General features: G+C 46.6%; 1 protein-coding gene across 2 annotated transcripts in view; it reads right to left on the bottom strand.

The window, feature by feature from the left end:
- WNT7B (Wnt family member 7B) overlaps nt 1–26398 on the bottom strand; it is a 154331-nt gene that overhangs the window by 117753 nt on the left and 10180 nt on the right. Inside the window, exon 1 of one of the 2 annotated variants that reach the window (XM_060684118.2) lies at nt 18090–18232. The exons of the other annotated variant lie outside the window; for it this stretch is intronic. Within the exon in view, the coding sequence (XP_060540101.2) occupies nt 18090–18178 (89 nt within the window). The 5' untranslated portion in view covers nt 18179–18232. Of the gene's footprint in view, nt 1–18089; nt 18233–26398 lie in introns of those variants that run through there. 2 annotated transcript variants of the gene reach the window in all.

The following is a 26398-nucleotide window of genomic DNA, read 5'->3' on the forward strand; positions in this document are numbered from 1 at the left end:
TCTTCAGTGTTTGCCTCCAGTATCAAATTTTGGTAGCTAAATCTAACTTCCCTTACAATTAGAATGCAGTTAAAGTTAAAGGGACTCGGTGGCTCAGGGGCTAAGACACTGAGGTTGTTGATCGAAAGGTCAGCAGTTCAGCGGTTCGAATCCCTAGTGCCGCGTAATGGGGTAAGCTCCCGTTACTTGTCCCAGCTTCTGTCAACCTAGCAGTATGAAAGCCTGTTAAAAAATGCAAGTAGAAAAAATAGGGACCACCTTTGGTGGGAAGGTACCAGCATTCCGTGCACCTTTGGCGTTGAGTCATGCCGGCCACATGACCACGGAGACGTCTTCGGACAGCGCTGGCTCTTCGGCTTTGAAACAGAGATGAGCACCACCCCCTAGAGTCAGGAATGACTAGCACATATGTGTGAGGGGAACCTTTACCTTTACCTAATATGTGACTGGTTCTTGTGTCATGAGTAAAAAGCCCCATTTTTAAAACACAAAGAGATTCACACTCTTGGAAAGGAGATCAAGGCATTTTTCTAATGTCTGAGCAACAGTCCCCCTTTTTTTTTTCATAGAATCAACATTCATCTGTTTGTCCGTCATATCTATATAAACACATGTAGCCAATATCTATAGGTTTTCATGGAGAACCAACTTTCAGGAGAAAAAAAAAATCAAAATTGTGCAGCTGAATATTGACTATGTTGCCGTCTCAAATTATGACTACTTCTGTTATCATACACATTATACAAATTATGACTTTATAATCATAATATAAACGGGATTGGATTATAAACGGAATTGGATTAGATTGGATTATCCTTTCTAACCTCATAATTCTATGATTTTAATTATAAACTACCGTATTCACATTAGTGATCATATGGGGAAATTGACACCAAGCGACCCATTTCACAGACATCCAACCAACCCCAAAGCATACATTTCATCTATTGTTTGGTTATCAATCCAGTTAAAAGTCAACAGATTTTCCAAGTTAAAATATTTTAGATGTAGTGGAATGTAGTCTTGATTCCCAGAAGGGAGGAGCAAAAAACAGAGAAGTTTAGATAGTTGGGTTGGGAGGAAAAGTGTTACAGAATAACAGAGTTGGAAGGGACCTTGGGGGTCTTCTAGTCCAACCCCCTGCTTAGGCAGGAAACCCTACACCACTTCAGACAAATGGTTATCCAACATCTTCTTAAAAACTTCCATTGTTGGAGCATTCACAACTTCTGTAGGCAATTGTTTCACTGATTAATTGTTCTAACTGTCCAGAAATTTCTCCTTAGTTCTAGATTGCTTCTCTCCTTGATTAGTTTCCACCCATTGCTTCTTGTCCTGCCGTCGGGTGCTTTGGAGAATCGCTTGACTCCCTTTTCTTTGTGGCAGCCCCTGAGATATCAGAACACTGCTATCATGTCTCCCCTCGTCCTTCTTTTCATTAAACTAGACATACCCAGTTCCTGCAACCGTTCTTCATGTGTTTTAGCCTCCAGTCCCCTAATCATCTTTGTTGCTCTTCTCTGCACTCTTTCTAGAGTCTCCACATCTTTTTTACATCGTGGCGACCAAAACTGGATGCAGTATTCCAAGTGTGGCCTTACCAAGGCATTATAAAGTGGTACTAACATCTCACGTGATCTTGATTCTATCCCTCTGTTTATGCAGCCTAATTAAGGCAGTTCCTCCCTAGCAATTCTCAAAATATATCTTTAATGATGTAAGTACCAGTAGTCTACTTTAGTTTAGCAAGATTTCTATCTATAGATGGGAAACTGTAAAGGAAACTGTTGAAGTAAGCCAGTGTGACTTACTTGGTTGTTGGGGCCTGACATTAACCTATGTGCAAAGCCTTTACAGACCAAATCACTCATCTCTAATGATGTAGTTGGTACTACCACACTGTGGCTGGTGTTGTATGCCATGTGAATGACAGCTAATCCAAATCCTTCTTACCTTTATAGTAGTAAACAAGCCCTAATGGTAGAGGAACCTGCAAACCAGGATATAATGAAAGACTCTTGGGGACATGCAAATCAGCTAAGGTTTTGTTTTTATTTGAGACCTGTCTCCAAAAGTCAATTCAAAATGTCAAATGTGTTCAGAGTCTCCATTTGATAAAAGTGTACTGGCAATTGCATCAAGTCTCATCAGATCTTCAAGTTGATGGCCATTGGTCCAATGCATTAAACCAGCGGTCTGTAACCTTGGCAACTTTACGACTTGCGGACTTCAACTCCCAGAATTCCTCAGCCAGCGCATGCTGGCTGAGGAATTCTGGGAGTTGAAGTCCGCAAATCGTAAAGTTGCCAAGGTTACAGACCCCTGCATTAAACTGAACCAAGGCGGTATTGAATGATTCAGTCCAAAGAAACAGATCAATCAAACTGCCGTCTTATCAAATCTTGAAAGCGCTGCTTCAGGATCATGTTCTCGGGGGTTTTTTCATCCCACTTTATATCACGATTAAATCCTAAGAAAAACCTGAACCAGAGCCCTGACACTCCTAACGTTGTGATCAAGGCTGGAATCTGCAAAGGTGAAAGCTATGGACACCTTTCGCCGATTACAGGGTTAGCTATTGATTGTTACAGGTAGCATGATGTCTCCTATCCCATAAAGTCTTCTGCATCTTGGTTGTTTGGTGAGCTAAGGAATTTGACGGTTGCTATTCTTTATCCTAGCAAAATAAGAAAGCTAGAAACTGGCCGTATGAGTTCAACGTCCAGTATTTGTTCTCTATTCTGAACGTTCTCCGGCAAATGTCTTCCTTCACCTGTTTTCCCTACTCCCTCCCCAAGCCAAACAGGGCCTATTCTGTTTGTTATTCTTAACCCCAATTTTAGAGGAAGGTATCAACCACAGCTATTAGTAGGAATGACTTCAGCTGGCATGCTCAGAACTACTCTGGATTGCAATCAATTTGCTTGGACTCCTTACCAAACAGCATGCTACATCAGAAGTCCCACTGTTACAGCGGAGAATGGAATCTGCATTTCTCCAAGTCTTTAGAAACAGCAGGGCAGAAGCTGAGGAACAGCGAATTGGCCAAGCCACACAAAAGGACTAGACTTTGAAGTGAGTCCTCCTAGCTCCAAGGACAACACGGACTCTCCTGGAACTTTCTCAGAAGGCTTCCACATCAGTTCTCTTGCTGTCCAGATAAACGTCTACGCGCTGCAGGCCTTCCATTTAGTGTAAAAGTATCTTTGCACTATTAAGAACATGATCTAGCCAAGGGAGGCATCTAACAGTGCTGTACTTGTCCATGAAAATCGTAAGCATTTAGGTGAAGTGTTTAATCTTCCACATTTTGTTCCAACCCATCCTAGCCAACTGTGAAGTCTCTTCCATCATACAAGTACTCTTCAAAGCATGTAAAACTGAAAAATAAGCACCTCTCTTCTTAAAGAACTGCATATATTTCCTGGGAAATGTCTTTTTATTAGACAGTTATTAAGAAAGGGATGGAAAACTAAAACTTGCAACTCTGCAATGCTTGTATTGACATCTACAATGTCCTCACTCTTGTTGTTGTTTCAAACTTGGTGTGTGTGTGTGTGTGTGTATGTATGTATGTATGTATGTATGTATGTATGTATGTATGTATTTCTCTTTAGTCAGGTTCTTCCTACGTAAACCAAAATTTTTATGCAGCTCTAGTTCAGTGAAATCACAATCCACTAGTTTCTAGGCTTTTTTTCAGGCAGCCAGCAAGCACTCTGCTGCCCATTTGGAGACTAAGGAGAGTAAGATAGATCTATTTTGGACTTATTAGTCCTCATCAGTTAGCCACACCCTCATCCCATGTATCCTCCCTGTAAAGGTACAGTCTCCCAATGGGCATCAGAGTGTTTGCTGGCTGCCTGAAAAAAAGCCTAGAAATTAGCGGATTGTGATTTCACTGAACTAGAGCTGCATAAAAATCTTGGTTTACGTAGGAAAAACCTGAATTTTTTTTTTAAATCACCAAGTTTGAAAAACACTGGATTAGCGTGAACACTTTTCTTCTCCATCCTTAATGTATAGCACTGATTAAAAAATTAATGTAGCAACAAAGAATATTGAAGAAATTATCAGTTAAAGACTGTTTTATCATAGGTCTATGGATAGTCTCAGTCATTCAGGTCATAGTTGTCCCAAAGGTGCTTTTTTAAAAGGCAACTCTTTTTTCAAAAGAGCCTTGGTAGTACAGTGGTCTAAAGCACCCTGTTATTAACACAGCTGTCTGCAATTACTGCAGATTCGAATCTTACCAGGCTCAAGGTTGACTCAGCCTTCCATCCTTTCTAAGGTAGGTTAAATGAGGACCCAGTTTGTGGGGGCAAATTAAAAAAAAAAATGTTGACATGTGCAGAAAGGGATAGACTAATGTTAGAATTAAAAAACGAAGGAGAAACAGAATATCATGACACATGGAATAGGTTTTATCAGTGACTGGAAACACAAGGTGGGAGTCAGAACACGAAAAAATTAGGCTAAGTTGACCTGAAATGAGATAATAATAATAATAATAATAATAATAATAATAATAATAATAATAATAATTAATAATAATAATAATAATAATAATAATAATAATAATAATAATAACAACTTTATTGTCTTTGTACGTGTATACACAATATACCCATACAACGAAATTCACTTAACACCCAAAGACCAGGTCCAACACACATAATAATCCCCAAACACACTCCCACCCACCACAATTCCCCACCCCTAAACCACCCAAACATCCACACAACAGACCAAGTAATGCTGTCCAACAACTCACTGATGGTGGCCCTTTAGTTTATTGTTGAGTGCAATTATAGCTCTGGGATAAAAACTATTCAGAAAATGTGTGGTTCAAGTTTTAATTGTTCTGTATATATATTATATATGTCCGTGATGGCGAACCTATGGCACGCGTGCCACAGGTGGCACACAGAGCCATATTGGTGGGCACATGAGCTCAGCTCTGGCACACATGTGCACGCCAGCCAGCTGATTTTTGGGCCTTCGGGGCCCACTGGAAGTCAGCAAAGAGGCTGTTTCCAGCCTCCAGAGGGCCTCCGGGGGGGCGAGGAAGGCTGTTTTTGCCCTCCCCAGGCTCCTAGAAAGGCTCTGGAGCTGGGGAGGACAAAAAACAGGCCTACCGGGCCCACCGGGCCATCACGTGCCAAAACAGGGGAAGCATGGGGGGGTCGCGCACACATGCATGGGGGTGGGACATATAGAATTATGGGTGTGGGCACATGTGCACGCGACCCCCCGCCCTTCCCCCGCTTTTGGCACGCAATGGCAAAAAGGTTAGCCATCACTGATATTTTTTTTTTAATTTGATTTATATGCCGCCCTTCTCCGGAGACTCAGGGCGGCTTACAATGCGTGAAGCAATAGCCTTCATACTTTTGTATATTTTATACAAAGTCAGCTTATTGCCCCCACAAACTGGATCCTCAATTTACCTACCTTAGAAAGGATGGAAGGCTGAGTCAACCTTGAGCCTGGCGGGATTTGATCTTACTTTAATTGCAGACAGCTGGTGTTAAATTACAGTGCTTCTGTCTGTTGAGCTATCCAGGCTCCATATATGTATTAGAATGGCTGATATATGTATTAGAATGAATACGTTGGTCAAAAATAATTGTATAAGACTAGCACTATGTAAATTGTATATATGTTATTTGTCTTTCACTTTGGTTTCTATGGCGGATGAAATGCCAGGACAGTCACACTGTGTTCGATATACTTATATGTAAATAATAAAAATAAAATATGAAAATATATTTTTTTTAAAAAAAAAGATACAGCAGGCCCTGGGAACTCCTTATCTGTAACTCCTAGCAAGAGGTAGGGCCAAAAGTGAAAGAGGCCACAGCCAACTCAGGAGATGAGGAAGTTTATAATTATATTATTCAACTAATCTCTATGCATGATTGAACTGTAAGGAAATATTTTGCATTCTTCCATGATTAAGTGTCCAGAAGTGGCTGAGTCAAAAATCTGCATTTCTTACCTGCGGGCAAACACACCCAAGGATAAGTCCTTTTAAACCCTGGCATACACCCCTCCTCCCAGCCCTCTTTTTTTCTCACAGGAGAAAACGTAAGGTGGTAGATTCCAGAGAATCCAAAAGTCTTCTAAGCCCCAAAGGCAACTCTCTCCCTCCCTCATTCCCTTTCATTTATTTCTTTATTAATCTATGGTCAATGGCCAAATTACATCACCCTTTCCTCCGACTCTTCCCCACAGTTCTAGGATTCCAAGTGTTCTCAGGGGCATGTATGGAAAGGATGCCTGCCAGAAGAATATGGAGGACAGGTGCCTGGTCTTCTCAAAACCAACGATGGTGACATTGTTTGCGGTGGGGAACTCACGAAGAGAATAAAATGTTCCACAGGCACAATTCAGAGTCCAAATCAATATCCGGACAGGTGAATGACAAAGTTTAGCAAAGTTTACCATAGACTTTCCTTACCTAATCTTATTCTTGATTTTGTGCTGAAGGATGAAACTCAAAACTCAAGAGTCTACCTTTAGTTAGCACCACAACCTGTCTGTCTGTCTGTCTGTCTTTCTATCATATCTACAGTATCTATCTCCCGATATCTGTCTGTCTATTTGTCTGTCTGTCTGCCTGCTTGCCTGCCTGCCTACCTACCTATCTATCATGTCTGTCTGTCTGTCTGTCTGTCTACCTGCCTACCTATCATCTGCCTGCCTGCCAACCTAGCTATCATCTGCCCGTCTGCCTGCCTACCTACCTACCTATGTCTGTGTCTGTCTGTCTGCCTGCCTACCTGTCTGTCTGCCTGCCTACCTGTCTGTCTGCCTGCCTACCTACCTACTTATCATCTGTCTGCCTGCCTACCTGTCTGTCTGCCTGCCTACCTACCTACTTATCATCTGTCTGCCTGCCTACCTGTCTCTCTGCCTGCCTACCTACCTACTTATCATCTGTCTGCCTGCCTACCTGTCTGTCTGCCTGCCTGTCTACCTACCTACCTATCATCTGTCTGCCTGCCTACCTCCCTCCCTACCTATCATCTGCCTACCTGCCTACCTGTCTGTCTGTCTGTCTGTCTGCCTATCTGCCTACCTGCCTGTCTGTCTGTCTGTCCGTCTGCCTGCCTGCCTGCCTACCTATTTCTTAAATTTGTTTGTCACTCATGTAGCCACAAGACAACTCTGGGCAGCTTACAACATTAAAATAAATCCATAAATATAAATCTACTTATTCATAAGTATAAATATATAAAATAACATTAAAATTACAAATAAAATAAAACAAAACAAAACAAAATATCCTGACTGGGGGGGAGGGGAAACCTAAGCAGTAACTATGCACTCTTCTCTCCAATTTTGATGCACTTCCTGGGACTCCCATACCTGGAATAGGCACACTGCAAAATGCAAATCTCTCTTCTGGTTGCTTATTTGCATGACAATTTCATGTGAGCAGGCAAAAGACTCCTTTTTAAAAAAAGCATTTTCTTACTCCATTTTGTATCTCCCCAGTAATTGCCTTCAAGACAGTCCAAAGAGAGAAAAGAAAGATGTCGTTGAATCTCTTGCCTGTCATCTGGGACAAGAGTGGGCACCTATTACCACTTGCGGATTCAATTCCCAGAATTCCTGAGCCAGCCAGGCTCACAGGCTGACTCATGAATTCTGGGATTTGAAGTCCAAAGGTCTTAAAAGGTACATAGTTGCCCACCCCTGGTCTGGGAGATACTTTCTCGTGCATTTCAGCCTCCCGCCCTTTCTCTACTCATTGAGTGTGTTTGGTGGCCTCCAAACTTTTCTTTCTTCTCTATTTATGAACCATATCTTGGCATCTACCTGCAAGACTTTCTTTGAAAAAAAAGATTCATAGCCATCCTTCCATTTTGGTCTGTTTTACCTTCATTCTCTGTGGATTTCTCCAGAATCCACAATTATGTGATAAAGAAGCAAGGACAGGAAGGGGCTAAATTATGCCTTAAGGTAAAGGTAAAGGTTCCTCTCGCACATATGCCCTTCCTGAGTCTAGGGGGCAGTGCTCATCTCCGTTTCAAAGCCAAAGAGCCAGCACTGTCCGAAGACATCTCCGTGGTCATGTGGCCGGCATAGCTAAACGCCAAAGGCACACGGAACGCTGTTACCTTCCCACCAAAGGTGGTCCTTATTTTTTCTATTTGCATTTTTACATGCTTTCGAACTGCTAGGTTGGCAGAAGCTGGGACAAGTAACAGGAGCTCAGCCCGTTACATGGCACTAGGGACTCGAACTGCTGAACTGCCGACCTTTCGATTGACAAGCTCAGCATCTTAGCCACTGAGTCCCTGAAATTATGCCTTAGCTAACACCTTTCCACGCACTCACTTTTCTCCTTGGAATCTTATTTCTGACTGAGATACTACGGAGGAGTAAGGAAAACATTTCTGCCCTCCTTCAATTCCTCCCTAACTTCTCTACTTGAATCTCACTTCAATGCTAAAGCCTTAATTCATCTTATTGTTAATCCTGGTCAGGCTCAAAGCATCAAAACCGGATTTGTTAAGCATCCACAAGAAGTTCGTATTTGTAGGTGCCTGTGTGATTTGCCTGATTTACAGTATACTTTGCAGTTTACAGTTACTTTGTTGCAGAGATTCAGCTAATGAAATCCTGATGAGAATTTGAATGCTTTTATTAGGTTTAGATTTAGGTTTAAACCTAAAGGTTTTATTTGATTTATATACCACCCTACTCCCGAAGGACTCAGGGCGGTGAACAGCCACAAGATAAAACACATAAATACAAAATTTAAAAGCAAAATAAAACCGAATTAAATAATTTGGCCCAAGACAGATTTAAAACACCCCAAATAATTAAGAACAGATTAAAATTTACATTTTAAAAGGGAAAAAGGGAAAGTTAGGCCAGGCCAGCCTGAAGCAATAAAAAGGTCTTGAGAGCGCGGCAGAAGGTGCGCAGATCCGGGATCCTCCTTATCTCCGGGGGGAGCTCATTCCAGATGGTAGGTGCCCCCACAGAGAAGGCTCTCCCCCTGGGTGTCGCCAGTCGACATTGTTTGACCGACGGCACCCTGAGGAGTCCCTCTCTATGGGAGCGTATTGGCCGGTGGGAGGCTATCGGTGGCAGAAGGCGATCTCTTACATACCCAGGTCCTAACCATGGAGCGCTTTAAAGGTGGTGACCAACACCTTGAACCGCACCCGGAAGACCACCGGGAGCCAGTGCAGCTCACGCAGGAGAGGTGTTACATGGGTGCGCCGTGTCGCCCCCATAACCACCCGCGCGGCTGCATTAATGCGCAACATTATACCTTATGCCACCAGACTTGAAATTCTGGGCCTAGAAAACTTAGAACTTTATGAGCTACGTCTTCGGCGTAGCTCATAAAATCATCTGCTACAACTTCCTACCTGTCAATGACTACTTCAGCTTCAACCGCAACAATACACGAGCACACAATAGATACAAACTTAAAGTGAACCACTCCAAACTCGATTGCAGAAAATACGACTTCAGCAACAGAGTGGTCAATGCCTGGAATGCACTACCTGACTCTGTGGTTTCATCCCAAATTTTAACCTAAGACTGTCTACTGTTGAGCTCACCCCCATTCCTAAGAGGTCTTGAAGGGGCATGCATAAGAGCACCAGCGTGCCTGCCATCCCTGTCCTAATGTCCCCTTTAATTATATCTATTTTATGTATTCAATTCATGCTAATAATTATATAAATTACCTAATAAGTTCTTGACAAATAAATAAATAAATAAATATTATAGGCAGAATTTGGTAGAGCCTTGGTAGTACAGTGGTCTAAAGCACCCTGTTATTTATTTATTTATTTATTTATTTTTCATATTTGTATACCGCCCTACTCCCGAAGGACTCAGGGCGGTGAACAGCCATAATAAATACAAATACATATAGAAGTTAAAAACTATTAAGAAACAGATTAAGTAATTTAGGCTCAAAGATTAAAAAACATCCAAATTTATCTAAAGAGGTTTAAAACCCAATTTAAAAGCCAGTTTAAAAGCCAGCTGCTTGCAATTACTGCAGGTTCGAATCTCGCCAGGCTCAAGGTTGACTCAGCCTTCCATCCTTTCTAAGGTAGGTAAATTGAGGACCCAGTTTGTGGGGGCAATAAGCTGACTTTGTATAAATATACAAAAGGATGAAGGCTATTGCTTAGCGCATTGTAAGCCGCCCTGAGTCTCCGGAGAAGGGCGGCATATAAATCAAATTAAAAAAAATAAAAATAAAAAAAAATGTTCCATGCAATTGTATAGTATGAACTTCCAGAGGCATCCGGATAACGCGAAAGAAATAGTCTGAGCTTTGATTGCAAAATGCAGTCACCCATCTCAATTTTTGTGGGCCACGTCCAGAGGACACTCCTGCAAACATCCATTAATATTCAACAAGCATTTAAAATGTTTCACCTCTCTAGGAAGGCTGCACTGAATTCCTTTTTATAACTATGTATTTTTATGTACGTCTATATTAGAGCTGATATTTATTAGTCAAGCTATTCTTCCCGGAGCTGAAATAGCATCATTATATAAGTATTCCTTAACAGAAAATAATTTATTTAGTGACTGTTGAAAGTTATAACAGAATTGCAAAAAAAGGGATTTATGACCGGTCCTTACATTTACCGCCATTGCAGCATCCCCTTGGTCAAGTAATCAAATTTAGGTGCTTTGCTCACTGGTGTGTATTTTACATGAGTTGCAACATCCTGGGGGTCATGGAATCACCACTTGCAAACCTTTCCAGCAGTTTCCAAAAAGCAAAGTCGGTGGGGAAAGCCAGATTCGCTTACTAGCTGCGTGACCCATTTAACAACTGCAGTGATTCACTTAACAACCACGGCAAAAAGCTCATAAATTGGGTATGGCTCACTGAACAACCGCGTTGCCTAGGTGCAGAATTTCTGGTCCCAATTACAGTCGTACGTTGAGGACTACCTGTACCAGTTGTGAAATTCAAATTTTTTTACTACCGGTGGGCGCGGCTTGATGGGCGTGGCTTGGTGGGCATGGCAGGGGAAGGATACTGCAAAATCTCCAATCCCACCCCACTCCAGGGGAAGGATACTGCAAAATCCCCATTCCCACCCCACTCCTGGGACCAGCCAGAGGTGGTATTTGCCGGTTCTCTGAACTATCAACATTCCGCTACCGGTTCTCCAGAACCTGTCAGAACCTGCTGGATTTCACCCCTGATCTGTATTCTCTCTTCTCCTTTCCCAGGACAACAGCCGCGTGAGGTAAATTGAGCTGAGAGAAGGCCCGAAGGCTCTCCAAGGAATTTCTGTGAGGGAGAGTAGTTTCAAACCTGGATCTCCTCATTCCTAGGCCAAACCTTCACCACCAAACCATCCTGTCTTATAATAATAAAGGGGTTTCATATTTAGAAATAATTGTCCTATTCATAAGCCAGTGTGCAGTAACAATAAGCAAAAAAAAAAAAAATCACTCCCGAAGAACATATATTATTACACCATCATTTATTAATCAAAAATTACACACTGGCTTTCTTGTGTAGATTTTTTTAAAAGCACGGAATGACTAGAAAATACAAATAAAAACAAGCTGCAAACCCATTCAAGTTTTCTGTCTAACAACTGGGGAAGCCTTCGTTTCCTTTCAGAAAACTACATTTCTCCGAAAAAGACCCTGAAAAGGAAACAGGGAGTTTCTGCCAAGTTTTAATCTTCAAAGGTTGCCATTAGTTAACCAGGAAAAGTACAGTTACCCACAACACATATATACACACACACCACAAGTTCAGTAGGGTACTTTCCATTAGACATGGAAATAATGTACGAGAAATCTGGGCCAGAATATTGCATCAGTTTTCAGAATGGGACCATGTGCTTCGTAAAAATATATTGCATTAATTCAACCACTCCTGCTGGAATGTTTATATTCAGTGCAATGCAAAGGTTAAATACATCTCATAAAGTTTGTAAAATAAAGTATTGGATAAACAGATCATATTAAATCAGCCTTGTGATTTTAAGGTAGGATAATTAAACCAGGGAAATGTTAAGCCTATATTTTACTTTCCGGGTGAAATCTATGGTTTTGTGGCTGCAATTCTGATCGAAAGAAAGAAAGAAAGAAAGAAAGAAAGAAAGAAAGAAAGAAAGAAAGAAAGAAAGAAAGAAAGACAGGAAGGAGGGAGGGAGTGAGGGAAGGAAGGAAGGAAGGAAGGAAGGAAGGAAGGAAGGAAGGAAGGAAGGAAGGAGGAAAGAAAGAAAGAAAAAGAAAGAAAGAACTCTCTGAATATGAAGGACTTATATCTGAATGAACCTGGCAATGAGAAACCAGTACTGGCACCTTCCTTAGGCTGCACATGTCCATGCTATCCATAACTAATTCAGTAATTGACAAAAAAATTGCCTGTAAAGTGAAGACATATCTGCTTTGGTCAGCGCACACTTTAAGTCCTATGTCCAATTCTGGACATCACTGTTTAAGAAGAAACCAGAGGAATTGGAACAGATTCAAAGAAAGGATCAAGGGTCAGGGGACTAGAAAATAAGCCCTATGAAGGAAAAAGAAAGGAATTGGATACAACATTTTGCCTCCACACGTCCTTCTCTCTCTCTCCCTCTTCTTCTCTCTGTCTCTCTGTCTCTCTGTCTCTCTCTCTCTCTCTCTCTCTCTCTCTCTCTCTCTCTGCTAGGTTGGCAGAAGCTGGGACAAGTAACGGGAACTCACCCATAACGCAGCACTAGGGATTCAAACCACTGAACTGCCAACCTTTTGATCGGCAAGCTCAGCATCTTAGCCACTGAGCCACCACATCCCTAAAACCTGCTGAATAGAGTTGGGTAAAAAAGATATGTTACCTCACCCATCAGCCCTAAAAGTCTCCCAGGGTGGGGATACAGAAAGTAATATGTGTGGTCAGGGAAGGTGAAAAATATGAGACCACCATTCCCATGCAAGGCGTAGCAAAATGGAGAAATCACACCCATTGAATCCAATTGCTACTCACTTCATTTTAAAAGGCTTTTCTGGAAACCTTGGTGAAATAGGAAATATATAATGGTAACATGAGACACATGTTGCTGTTCGGTTCCATGTATGAATTACGGTGAAGCATACTTTTGCTGCTACATAATAGCTCAAAAAAAATGGAGGCATCACCCTGCCAACAAAAGTGCGTATAGTCAAAGCTATGGTTTTCCCAGTTGCAATGTATGGCTGTGAAAGTTGGACCATAAGGAAGGCTGAGAGCCAATGAATTGAGCCTTTGAACTCTGGTGCTGGAGAAGACTCCTGTGAGTCCCTTGGACTGCAAGGCGATCCAACCGATCAGTCCTAGAGGAGATCAACCCTGACTGCTCTTTAGAAGGCCAGATTCTGAAGATGAAACTCAAATACTTTGGCCACCTAATGAGAGGGAAGGACTCACTGGAGAAAAGCCTAATGCTGGGAACGATTGAGGGCAAAAGAAGAAAGGGATGAGGTGGCTGGATGGAGTCACTGAAGCAGTGAGCTTAAATGGACTCCAGAAGATGGTAGAAGACAGGAAGGCCTGGAGGAACATTGTCCGTGGGGTCGCGATGGGTCGGACACGACTTTGCAACTAACATCAACAACAACAAATAGCTCAGGTGATCTTAGAATAAAATGAAATATATCAGCCCAAGAGTGGTAAAAATGATCTTCCATGGAGACACACACACACACACCAATGACAACTTTGCTCAGGGACACAGAAATTTGCCAGTAGCCACCCTGAGGAGAGAGAGAGCAGATCTTGAATCCTGGTTCACAAGGCTTCACAGAAGCCCTCATCTTCTGCCACCATACAGAAGCTCTGCAGGCAGAGCACCCTGGTAAAACTGTGGATGGCATCACATGGGTCAGGATGCTGTTTCACAACAATGCCATGGCACACTTGGTGCCTGTTCTGCCCCAGCTACGGACCCCAAAGAACGCAGCACACACAAAGTCTGTACAAACCTTAGTTTACTAAATTAAATCGGTCTTTTTTCAAATAAAGGCTGTTAATTGACTTTCTTAACAGCCTACAAGAATCCAAAGAATAAATAATCGTAATCTTACTAGGGTTGGCAGAAAGCCCAGAAGCAATTTGCAGGAAACTGATAAGAGAACTAAGATCAGGACGCGAAGGAGAGTGAACGAAGTTGTTCCCTGCAAATTGCCTCAGTCGTCCTCCTTTCTTAAATAGGCTAAGGGAGTGGCCAATTAGCCCCAAGTCTTACTCTCGAGGAGACCTTCTCCTGAGGAGCCACTCCTGCCTTTTGGTAGCTCTGTGCGCCCTCCTCTTCTTCCTCTTCACTTATGGGAACTTCTGGAGGTTCTGAAGGCCCTGGCTGAATCCCCGCATCTGGCACCACATCTTCTCCAGCCTCCTCATTGCCTGACTCGAGTGCCAGCTGCACAGGCTGCTGGCACAGCACACCAGCCTCCTCACTGCCAGAATCAGCTACTAACTGCACAGGCCGCTGACGGGCCACAACAGTGCCACTGGATGGACTGGATGTCTTCCTAGTGCATCTTCGACTCTTTCTAATCAACTGTTCACCCAAAGTGGACAGCCCCATCAATGGATGTTCTGGAACAGGAAGTTCACATTGTCTGACAGAGGGATGTAAAACAGCTTCATGCCCATCCCTAGAATCTTTGTTTATTTGCTTTGTTTGCATCTGAAGAGGGCTTCCACAATGGCTACAAACCAAAATTTCATTCTTTCATAACGTTCTACTTTCCTTTGGGAGCCTTGAGGAATAAAATGTTGACCTTAAGCTTCGAGGGGTGGAAGACGTCTAGTTCACCCCTTAAGATTCTCACATGGTCTCCAGAAGGAAATCTGGAATCAGCTACTTTGGGGGGAAGGAGTGTGGCCCTCACCACCTTGTGCAAACAACCTTTGCAAAGCCCTGCTAGAACTTTCTAGAATCCACTGCTTTGAACCGGAAGAAAGGATTTCTTTCGATTATTTGTGTGTCAACAGCCCACCACCAGTCTTGAAAGTTGAATCAGAGCCTCGGCACTTACAAAAACCCTCAAAATGTTCAGCTAAGACTCAGGGGTCTCCAACCTTGGCAATTTTAAGCCTGGCGGACTTCAACTCCCAGAATTCCCCAGCCAGCAAGCTCCAGGTTGAGACTGGGTTGAGACTTGTTGGGTTGAGACCCGGCAAGCTAGCTGGGGAATTCTGGGAGTTGAAGTCCGCCAGGCTTAAAGTTGCCAAGGTTGGGAAACCCCTGGTTTCCTAGGTGGCATCCAGATGGATTTGCCTGACCTTGAAAAAACTAAGCAGGGACAGAATAGATTGCTAAGAAAACTACCAAAGTGGTTCATAAGTCTCCCAAGATGAATAGGGTTACACAAAGGCATGCACACACACACACCAGGAGTTTAACTTTCTACCTGAAAGCAGCAGGTGCTCCCTGGATCCACCTCCCTGGAGTAAAATGTGCCCCCCCCCGTCCTCTTTGCAAGGGGTCAGGAGCATCTAGCAATGCATCTCAAGTCTTTTTTGGATCAGCGTCCCAATGGACCACCAGCGCCAGGTCCATTGCAGAAAAGGGATTGGAAAAGGGGGTCAGGACAGGAGAGGAATTAATCTGCCCACCAATTGATGCCGCTCCAGAAATCCAGGCTCTAGAGCAGGGTCTCCAAGCTTGGCAACTTTAAGCCTGGCGGACTTCAGCTCCCAGAATTCCCCAACCAGCTTCTGGGAGCTGAAGTCTGCCAGGCTTAAAGTTGCCAAGCTTGGAGACCCCTGCTCTAGAGCCAATCCTCCCCGAAATTTGCTCAAAATAAAAGCTGCTTTGGGATTATTATTCTCCTTCTATAGCTTTTTGCCTCTGGACCTTATAATTATGTCACACTGCAAGGAAAACCACCAGCATCTGGCCTGCGGCGGAGAAAACTTTTGTTTCAAGACTAAGCTAGACTATTTATAGCAAGGAAAACTGGGGAAGGATAGCAATTTCCTCCAGTTTTTTTTTTTCTTCAAGAAAATACGGGCAGGGTTATCCTGGGGAGGGGGGGAGGGGGCAGGAGAAGGGGTTCCTTTCCAGATTAATTTAATCCCCCCCAACACCATCATCTCATTCCTCCAAGAAGCCCCCCCCCACCGCTGGGGAAGAGAGCAGGGCGTTGGGAAGCAGCTCTGGCCCCGTGTGAGCGCCGGTTACAAGGGAGGCCGCTTACCCAGTGCGAACCCGGCGCGGGACTCTCAAAGCCAACTCCTTGCTCGGAAGCATATGCATTTCATTAGAATTAAGGAGGAGAAAGAGGCCGGGCTGAGAAAGACGCGAGGTGGGTGGATTGGAGCTGGAGAAAAGGGTGCCGCCGTGATGGAGAAGAAAGAGAGCGGCCGATCGACGGAGGGTCCAGGTTTCCCCTGCGAAACTTTCATTTTCATTTTTTTCATTTTTCTTTTTAATTTGATTTATATGCCGCCCTTCTCCAAAGACTCAGGGCGGCTTACAATGTGCTCAGCAATAGCCTTCATCCTTTTGTATATTTATACAAAGTCAGCTTATTGCCCCCACAAACCGGGTCCTCATTTCACCTACCTTAGAAAGGATGGAAGGCTGAGTCAACCTTGAGCCTTGGCGAGATTCGAACCCTGCAGTAATTGCAGGCAGCTGGTCTTAATAACCAGCTTAATAACAGGGTGCCTTAAACCCCTGTACTACCAAGGCTCTTCATTTCATTTTATTTGATTTATATACCGCCCTACTCCCGAAGGACTCAGGATGGTGAACAGGCACAAGAGAAAACACATAGAATACAAAAATTTAAGAGCAGAAGTAAAATCGAATTAAATCAATTTAGCCCAAGACCGAATGAAGCCCCCACACACCCCCTCCCACAGCTCGCGAAATTCCCACGCGGAGGCGTGCCTCTTCAGCTTCCAGAGGTTCGCCGGACGGAGGGGGAATCTGGCCGAGGGCGTCCTGCGTGGGGGGGGGTTCGCATGTTTCGTTATTGGGCCAGACCAGCTTCTGAGCCGATTCTCGCCCGCTGGCTTGTTTTCCGTTCGCACGACACGCGGAACAACCCAGCATTCCTGAGGGAATCCGTGCCACCTGCTAAACAGGGGGAAAACCCACCCACCCCCTCCCCTCCACAGTTTCGCCTCCTCCCGCGAATCCAGTGTTGCCGCAAATCGAGTCAATGGGGCTCAGATTGCGGGTCACCTTGAAAGCCGCGCGTGGAAAATAATAATAATAATAATAATAATAATAATAATAATAATAATAATAATAGTAATAGTAATAGCAATAGCAATAGCAATAGCAGCAATAGTAGCAATAGTACCAATAGTAATAATAGTAATAGTAATAACAGTAATAATAGTAATAATAACAATAATAAAATAACAACAATAACAATAATTTAATCAAGAATGTAATGCAATAAGTTTTAGGAAGGATTTGCTATTAGAATAGCAGTCACAGTATAAAGAAGACAAGTGAAACATGTAGAAAAGAGATAGACAAAAATGATCATCATAGAAAAAACAAGATATACAAAAATGACCATGTCAATTAATAATAATAATAATAACAGCTTTATTGTCATTGTACGTGTATACCCAGCATACCCATACAATGAAATTCACTTAACACCCAAACTTTGCGGGTGTCCCCCAAAGACAAGCCCGGGCAGGTCTCAACCCTGGGTGCGCCCCCCCTCCTTTCCAGAGGGGTCCCCCCCCTCCCGGCGCGACCCCGGAGCCTCCCGCTGCCCTCCACCTGCGCACACGGGCAGCAACCGGCCCCGAGGCTGGCAGAGGCGCTTAGCCCCGATGCCCCAAAGCCTTCTCGGCCATGCCAACCGGGGTCGAGGGACGACAGGCGAGCCCGGAGTCCACGGAAAGGACTTCAAGGGAGCCTCTGCCCCTCGCGGGGGGACACCTGCCGGCCAGGCTTTGCCCCTCTGGGGGACGATGGGCATCGGGGCATGGCGGGGCAGGGAAAGCCCCAGCCCGCCCGCCGCTCCTTCTGAAGCCCCTCTGGCGAAGGGGACCCCCAGCCACCTGCCTGGCCGTCCCGCTCCCTCCCCGGTTCCCCAGCCTGCCCCCCTCCCCGCCGACTCACAAGTAGCTGCCGCTGGTCAGGATGAGGAAGAGCTGCGGGTAATAGACGGCGAGGAAGAGGCGGCGGCGGCGAGGGGACGGCAGGAGCATGGTGGGGCGGCCCGGGTGCCGGCGGAGTCTTCCTCGGGCCGGGGCGCCCCGCCGGCGGGCTCCGGTCCTGGTCCTCCTCCTCCTCCCTCCCTCCCTCCCTCCCTCCTCCTCCTCCTCCGGGAAGGCGGGCGAGGAGCAACGGCGCAACGCGCTGGCCGCGGGCAGGCAGGCAGGCAGGCAGGCAGGTCGGCTGGCGGGGCCGCCTCTAGGGCCTGGCCGGGAGCTGCCGGGCCCCCGCCGCCGCCTGCGGCATCTGGCAGCGGGGGCTGCTTGGAGGCTGCTTGGACTTTTCCCTCCCCGGAGGGGCGCCCGAAGCAACGGAGGGCAGAAGGCGGCGCGAGCCCCGCCGCTCGCCTTAGTCTCTCCGGGCCGCTGCTGGCATTGGGCGAGCCGTCGCAGACACCCCCTCCTCCCCCCCTCCCACCACACCTTAGCCCCCCTCCCCTCCCCTCAGCCACCTTCCCTCCGCCCCTCCCCCACTCTTCCCTCTCCCAGCACCCCCCTCCCATCCACCCCCCTTCCCCCCTCCCCACAACCATCCTCCCCCTCCCCTCCCCTCCCCTCCCACCACCTTCCCCCCTCCACCACTCTTCCCCCTCCCACCACCACCCTCCCACCACCACCTTCCCCCCTCCCCTCCACCACTCTTTTCCCTCCCAGCAGCCCCCCATCCAACCCCCCTTCCCCCCTCCCACCACCTTCGCCCCTCCCCTCAACCACCTTCCCCCTTCCCCCCTCCCCTCCCCCACTCTTCCCCCTCCCATCACCTCCCTCCCACCACCACCTTCCCCCTCCCCTCAACCATCTTCCCCCCTCCCCCCACCTTCCCCCCTCCCCTCCACCACTCTTCCCCCTCCCACCACCACCACCTAACTCCCCCTCCCCTCCACCCCCCTCCACCCTCTCCACACCACCTACCCCAGCGTCGGCCGAACCCGAGCAAAAGGGTCGCTGCCGGGGTTGCATCTGACCCTGCGTGGGGGGGAGCCCTGTGGAGTGGACCAAAAGCACGCCCGGTTTGGTGGGTTCCCCTCTCTCCCACCCCCCACCCCAGTTTCCGTCCCTGTCTGAACCCTGAGTGTAAGGGAAGGGGCTGAGCGAGTCCTGCAAACCAAGGAACAGACCCCCGCGCGACTCCGAAACTCCTTAACCAAACTTTTTCCAGGCTGCGCGAACGTGGCTTCAACAAGGACCCCCCGCGTGGGGTAAGTCAGACTAGGAACGTGGAGAACATCCTACCTACAGAGTAACTAACCGTGCGTGTGCATTTTTTTTTCCAGTGATGAAATCCAGTTTTTTTTTACTACCGGTTCTGTGGGCGTGGCAAGGGAAGGATACTGCAAAATCTCCATTCCCACCCAACTCCAAGGAAAGGATACTGCAAAATCCCCATTCCCTCCCCACTCCTGGGGGAAGGATACTGCAAAATCCCCATTCCCTCCCCACTCCTGGGGGAAGGATACTGCAAAATCCCCATTCCCTCCCCACTCCTAGGGGAAGGATATTGCAAAATCTCCATTCCCTCCCCACTCTGGGGCCAGCCAGAGCTGGTATTTGCCGGTTCTCTGAACTACTCAAAATTTCCCCTACCGGTTCTCCAGAACCTGTCAGAACCTGCTGGATTTCACCCCTCTTTTTTTGCCCCCTATAAACCATGGCCCCACGCAGGAAGCAACCTCCACCTAAATAAAAACGGGCCACTTCTGGATGGATGGCTTTAACGTCTTGCGCCCGACGCAGCCGCCAGGGTGTCTGGTACCCAAACGTGCAGGGGTTCGGTCCCGGCGTAAGAATCCTACTGACGGCGCTCCAAAGTGAACCGGAGTTACCGAGGGGGAGAAGATCCGTCTGTGGGAAAGAAGAACTGGTCCTACTGTTGCTATGCTGCAATTCAGCAAAAGTCAGCAACGTATTCCAGGGTTGGTTGGGGAAGGGTGGGGGGGCTCAGGCCGGGAGAATCGCCCCCTGAGGGCAGAGATGCAGATCTCCCGATCAGATCAGATCTCAACAGATCAAAGACACCGGCTACAGCTACTCCCCATCCATCCCCACCCACCCCCGGGCGCTCCCTTTCCCCCTCGCCGCAAGCGCAGCCTCTGCAAGGTTGACAGTCTGATTTGGGTCTACCTGGCGCAGGTGAGGCGCGCCACAAACGCGCTTCCCAAGGATCTTTTCCCGTCAAGTGATGGGGGGGAGGGTCTTTTCGAGCAAAAGGACCCCTCCAAGAACTTGCAAAAAGTTCGCAAACAACGAATGCGCAAGCGGGGAAGGGAATGCTCTCTTTACAACCAGGAGCTATAAGTTGGAGTCAGGCATCAGCTCGCCCAGTGGCGGTCCAGCTCCTCAACTTCGCGCCCCATCATCCCCAACCAGCGTGGCAGATTAGCAGGGCCCAGAAAACGCCTGTTTGTGGCGTTCACACGTGGCAAAAAAAATAAAAAATCCTTTTTTATTTTATTTTATTTTTTTAGAAAGTCGGACTTGTGGACCACTTTAGAGAAAGAACGCCTGGCAGGAAAAATGTGGATCCATTTGATGGGATTCAGAGACATTTTCTCTCTCCTTCTGCCTCGGGGTTCACACCGCACCCCGTCGCGTTTTAAACACCCAACAGCCGCAGGCAGGTTCTCCGGACTCTCTGCCCACAAAGCCAACGCCAGAGCAGAGAAACGATTTTGGTGACCTGAATTATTTCTGTAATGACCCCCACCCCCCAACCGAAAGGGAGAGGAAAATGTAAGACCCAGGCCCTGGGCCGGGAGATACTTTCGGAAGATCACGCGCGCCTTCGGAAAGCATCTCTGGTTTAGGTCTCAAAAGAAAACTGGTTGCGCCTTCACGCAACTTAAGTCGGTTAAAAGACCCCTGAGTTCGCCTCTCCTTACGATTTAGATTGATATTGTTTCCTGATTGCTTATTTCTTCCCTATGACTATCATTTAAGTGTTTTACCTTATGATTCTTGACGAATGTGTCTTTTCTTTTATGTATACTGAGAGCGTATGTACCAGGACAAATTCCTTGTGTGTCCAATCACACTTGGCCAATAAGAATTCTATTCTATTCTATTCTATTCTATTCTATTCTATTCTATTCTATTCTATTCTATTCTATTCTATTCTATTCTATTCCTATCCCTATCCCTATCCCTATCCCTATCCCTATCCCTATCCCTATCCCTATCCCATCCTATTCTATCCCTATCCCTATCCCATCCTATTCTATCCCTATCCCATCCCTGTTCTGCTCTGCTCTGCTCTGCTCTGCTCTGCTCTGCTCTGCTCTGCTCTATTCTATTCTATTCTATTCTATTCTATTCTATTCTATTCTATTCTATCCCTATCCCTATCCCTATCCCTATCCCTATCCCTATCCCTATCCCTATCCCTATCCTATCCTATCCTATCCTATCCTATCCTATCCTATCCCTATCCCTATCCCATCCCTATTCCTATTCCTATTCCATTCTATTCTATTCTATTCCTAAATCGCCCGGTTACTGGAGCTAATAATCTTGGTTGGGAAATATATTCTTGCCACTCAGCATCCCTTAAGCCATTTTCCTGTCCCACACATTGTGTGAATCGAGAAAAGGGATTCAGACGAAATCGAAGGCTGGCTTACATACATACATGCACATCACATATATAATTCTACCCGGTAATGGGGGGGGTGGGGGGTAGGGAGCAAGCTGAGTCCGCCCAGCCGCAATGCCCGGGGGTTTCCATTCAAACGCGCCCTAATCGAAACCGAGCCCGGCTCTTGCGCATCGTGTGAAAACGGGAACGCGAGTCTTCCTCGGGTTTTGCCTCCGAACGAAGCGTTTTCCTGGAGTCCCTTCCGCGCCTTCCCTCACTCAGAAGGGATTGCAGGGAAAATCGGGCTTCGCAAATAACGAAGCGCGCCTGACTGCACGATTTTTGTTTCGTTTAAATTCGAATGGGAAAGAAGAGCCCCTCGGTTCGTTTCCCTGCGAGGTCCGTTTGGGATGCGGGATGAGTCCCCGCACCCTCTTCCAGGGACCGCTCAGGCGATTTTTTCACTACGATTTCGATTTATTTTTAATATATTTATTTTAAACCGGCCAGAAGCATTTGGATCCGATGAGCGGTTTGTAAATAAATACAGTTAAATATTGCCCTTTGTTTTATTGGATGTGCTTTTCTCTACGAGGAAGAGAGAGGGAAATCCGAGGATTTCGGAAAGAGCGGAGTCTCTCAGCGGCCAGAGGCTGCCTCCTTTTGGGGGGTGGGGGGGAAGGAGGCGAGTTGTGGGGCAGGGCAGGGTAGGGCAGGGTAGGGTAGGGAGGGAGCGAAAAGTTCGTTCACACGAAGAACGGCACACGGACATGGCCCAAAGGGCCCAATGCCTTCAAAACACCTCAAGAGGAAAAATAGATGGGGGGGAAAAAAAGGAAAATGGAGGAAAAATAGAAGAAAAATGGAGGAAAAATAAATAAAAATAGAACAGAAAAAAATAAGGAAAAAAGAGAGTGAAAGATAAGAGGAAAAAATAAGAGGAAAATATAAGGGAAAAAGGAGGAAAAGGGTTAGAGGAAAATAGAGGAAAAAATAAGGGGAAAGGAGGAAAAAGATAGAGAGAAAAAGAAAAAAAAAACATTAAAAAAAATACAGGAAAAAAGAGGCTCCTCGTTGGCTAAAGAGGGAGCTCAGCCGCATCCCCATTAAAACCGAATCATTCCTTATTAAGGATTTTAAATTCGGGGCTTCTCCCTTAAAACGGGAGCCCCTTGAATGAATACATTCCCCCATCATCCCCAGCCGACACCATTTTTGGCTTAATGATGCAAGCTGTATCGCCCTAAATTGGGCAAACTCTCTTTGGGGGGGGGAGAGAGAGACCAGTTACTTAATTAATTAATTAATTGATTGATTAAGCTACTTTAATCTTTGCCGATTGCATAAAGTCAATCTAACCAGATGCTCTCCTAAAGCAACCTTGGGAGGGTGGGACGCGATGAAATTCCGCGCGACCTTCACCGACTATCTTTTTTCGGTTCCTGCATCACCTGCGACCCCCACCCCTACCCCCACCAACCGGCGGGGCCTCTTGCCTGGCGGGACTCCAGTGCCCATAACTCTCAGAAAACCCTAGGGTTTTTTTTTTTGTTTGTTTGGTTTTTTTTGCAATTGCGCCCCCCACCCCCTTCAAAGCGGGCCTATGGTCCTGCCAGCCTCTACCTCGCGCTCATTCACACGACCCTTAACTTCGTACTGGGAGAGCCCAGCTCCTCTGGCTAGTTAGTTTGTCGTTCTGTCTTATCCCCCGACCTCGGCAAATGTGTAAAATAATGCAGGGAACAAACAGGTGGATTGGGATGTAATAGAAAGAAGAGCTTTTGGGAATGGATTTGGAGATCCCCGGATTGGCTCTGCACCGAAGCTAGGACCCTGAGTGGCGCAACAGGCTAATGCTACTACTGTTAAAGGTAGTATTTAGCTTCCAGCTGCCTGCAATTACTGCGTTCAAATCTCACCAAGCTCAAGGTTGACTCAGCCTTCCATCCTTTCTAAGGTAGGTAAAATGAGGACCCGGTTTGTGGGGGCAATAAGCTGACTTTGTATAAAAAAATATACAAAAGTATGAAGGCTATTGTTTAACGCATTGTAAACCGCCCTGAGCCTTCGGAGAAGGGCGGCATATAAATTAAAAAAAAAGCCCAGAAGGTTGCAGCTTCCCTTAGCCTGCGCCCACGGATCTCAGGGGTCTTGCCCCCCCCCCGCCTCCCCAGGCAAAGCCTCGAGAACCGAAGAAGAGGATCTTTGCAAGCTCAAACCGTAACAGAGTTGGAAGGGGACCTTGGAGGTCATCTAGTCCAGCCCCCTGCTCGCGCAGACCTGTACTAGGGATTCGAACCGCCGAACTGCCGACTTTTCTGATCGACAAAGTTCAGTGTCTCAGTGCCACCTGCACGTCGGGGAAAGTGCGGTCGAGCCAGGTTCTTGCATGCCCTGGTAATGGGCGCCCCTTCCCCCACGTCAAGAGGGATGGAGCCTTCTGGAGTTGCAGAGACCCCCACGGAGGACCGTTTGACTCGCGAGTAAAAGGTGGTGATGGACAGGAGCCTGGTCAGTTCAGCTGGCTGGTCCCACACATTTTGCGCAAAAGCATCTCGGCTTGGCCTTGACTTTTGCTGCCGGATTCTCCTCGACTGACCCGGCCGGCGGCATGGGAAACCTTTGCTCTCCCGCTTCGTGAGCCGGGTGGGGGGCTGAGGGGCCTGGCCATCGTGACTCTGGCCGTCGTGGTTTGGCGCAGCCTGTGGATCAAGCGCCAGGCTTGATAAGACACTGAGCTTGGCGATCAGAAAGGTCGGCAGTTCGGCGGTTCGAACCCCTAGTAGTTCAGGTCTCCTGCGTGAGCAGAGGGTCGGACTACATGACCTCCAAGGTCCCTTTCCAACTCTGTTACTGTTACTATATGCTTTCTTCCCAGGCGCAGCGCTTCGGGCCCCTTCCTTTTTCAAAGCGCTCCACCGAAGCTGGGATTCCAAAGCGGATCGACTCCGACTACCTTTGGTGGATAGAGTCACCTCGCCATCTGCCAGGGACAACTACCTCCCCCCCCCGCAAGAACCACCCCCCTCCCTTCTTCTGGCCGACTCCAGGGCTGTGTCCATCTTTACTTGCGTCCTTCCCTCATGATGGCATTTCTGATATCATGAAGGCGCGGGGTTGGTTCAAATTTCCAGCGGAGAAAGAGAGAGGGTCAGCTCCTTTGGCCTTGAGAAGCCAAACAGGGTGGGAGGCCACCAGGAGATCCCGAGGCGAAGTTGAATTAGGGCAATGGCAAAGCACTGACCCCTTTTAATTAGATCGATATCATTGACATTGGCATCCTTCAGTCTCAAAAGACTATGGTATCGTGCTCTGGAAATCGATAGGGCATCTTTCGATTGGGGATCTTTGAACCCGTATATAGCGGTCCCTTTCCCCGATTTTGCTTATGGCAATCAACCTGTGAGGAAGGTTGGGCTTAGAGGGAGAGTAATTGGTGGTCCCAACTCAACACTAAAAACAACTAAAAAGTATGTAGATGGAAAAAGACATTAAAGGTAGAGGAAGGGAGGGAGGGAGGGAGGGAGGGAATTGAATTGAAAGGGAAGGAAGGAAGGAAGGAAGGAAGGAAGGAAGGAAGGAAGGAAGGAAGGAAGGGAGGGAGGGAGGGAATTGAATTGAAGGGGAAGGAAGGAAGGAAGGAAGGGAATTGAATTGAATTGAATTGAAAGGGAAGGAAGGGAGGGAGGGAGGGAATTGAATTGAATTGTATTGAAAGGGAAGGGAAGGGAAGGAGGGAATTAAATTGAAAGGGAAGGGAGGGAGGGAGGGAGGGAGGAAGGAAGAAAATTGAATTGAATTGAAAGAGAGGGAAGGAAGGAAGGAACTGAACTGAATTGAAAGGGAAGGAAGGAAGGAAGGAAGGAAGGAAGGAAGGAAGGAAGGAAGGAAAGAAAGAAGGAAGGAAACTTATTTATTTATATGGCTTCCCAACTTACTCCGGGCGGTTTACAATATTAAAAACGACATTAAAAATCCACAACTTAAAAACCTATAAAAACCCAAGCTAGCTAGCTAGACCGACCGAAGATGGATGGGCAGAGGGACCAGTAGCTTGAAACTCAGGCAAGCAGGGAAGAGAACTGCGTGTACAGAATACAAGGGTTAACTGTTTCCATCTCTGTAAGTGGATATTTTTCCATGTTTGTTTGGCTGTTTACTTGGTTGGTTGACGCGCCGCTCAATCGTTTTAGTTACAGCATCCCGGGCCGAATTGTCTCCCTCGTGGCCGCCCCCAGGAAAGGGCGAGCGGGAGGGCTTGAGATGCTCCAGTTCGAGGCTCGTTTATTCTCCCAAGAGAGGTGCTTGGAGGTCGATCCCTCTGCAGCGATCGCAGGGGATCGTTTCCCCTGCAGTTCCCTCCAGTTGTCCTTCCAAGGAGCATCATAAAAAAATGTTTTTCCCCCCCCTCCTGTCCTTGGCTCCTATTGAAACACAAGGCTTCGCAACGCACAGTGCCAAGCAAAACCGATTAAAATTCTCGGGGCTTCCTTTTAAGGATCCGCAGAACCGAAATCCTGTTCTACTTTCTGCCCTAAATTCAAGAGCGAGCTAGCTAGATCCCTCTCCTCGGACCTTTCCAATGCCAGCGATCCAGGAAAAGTTGTTCAGTTGTTTAAAATCTCGGGGTTTTTCTTTTCTTT

Source organism: Pantherophis guttatus, chromosome 7 (assembly GCF_059756535.1).
Source record: "Pantherophis guttatus breed Tessera chromosome 7, ASM5975653v1, whole genome shotgun sequence".
Taxonomy (NCBI): domain Eukaryota; kingdom Metazoa; phylum Chordata; class Lepidosauria; order Squamata; family Colubridae; genus Pantherophis; species Pantherophis guttatus.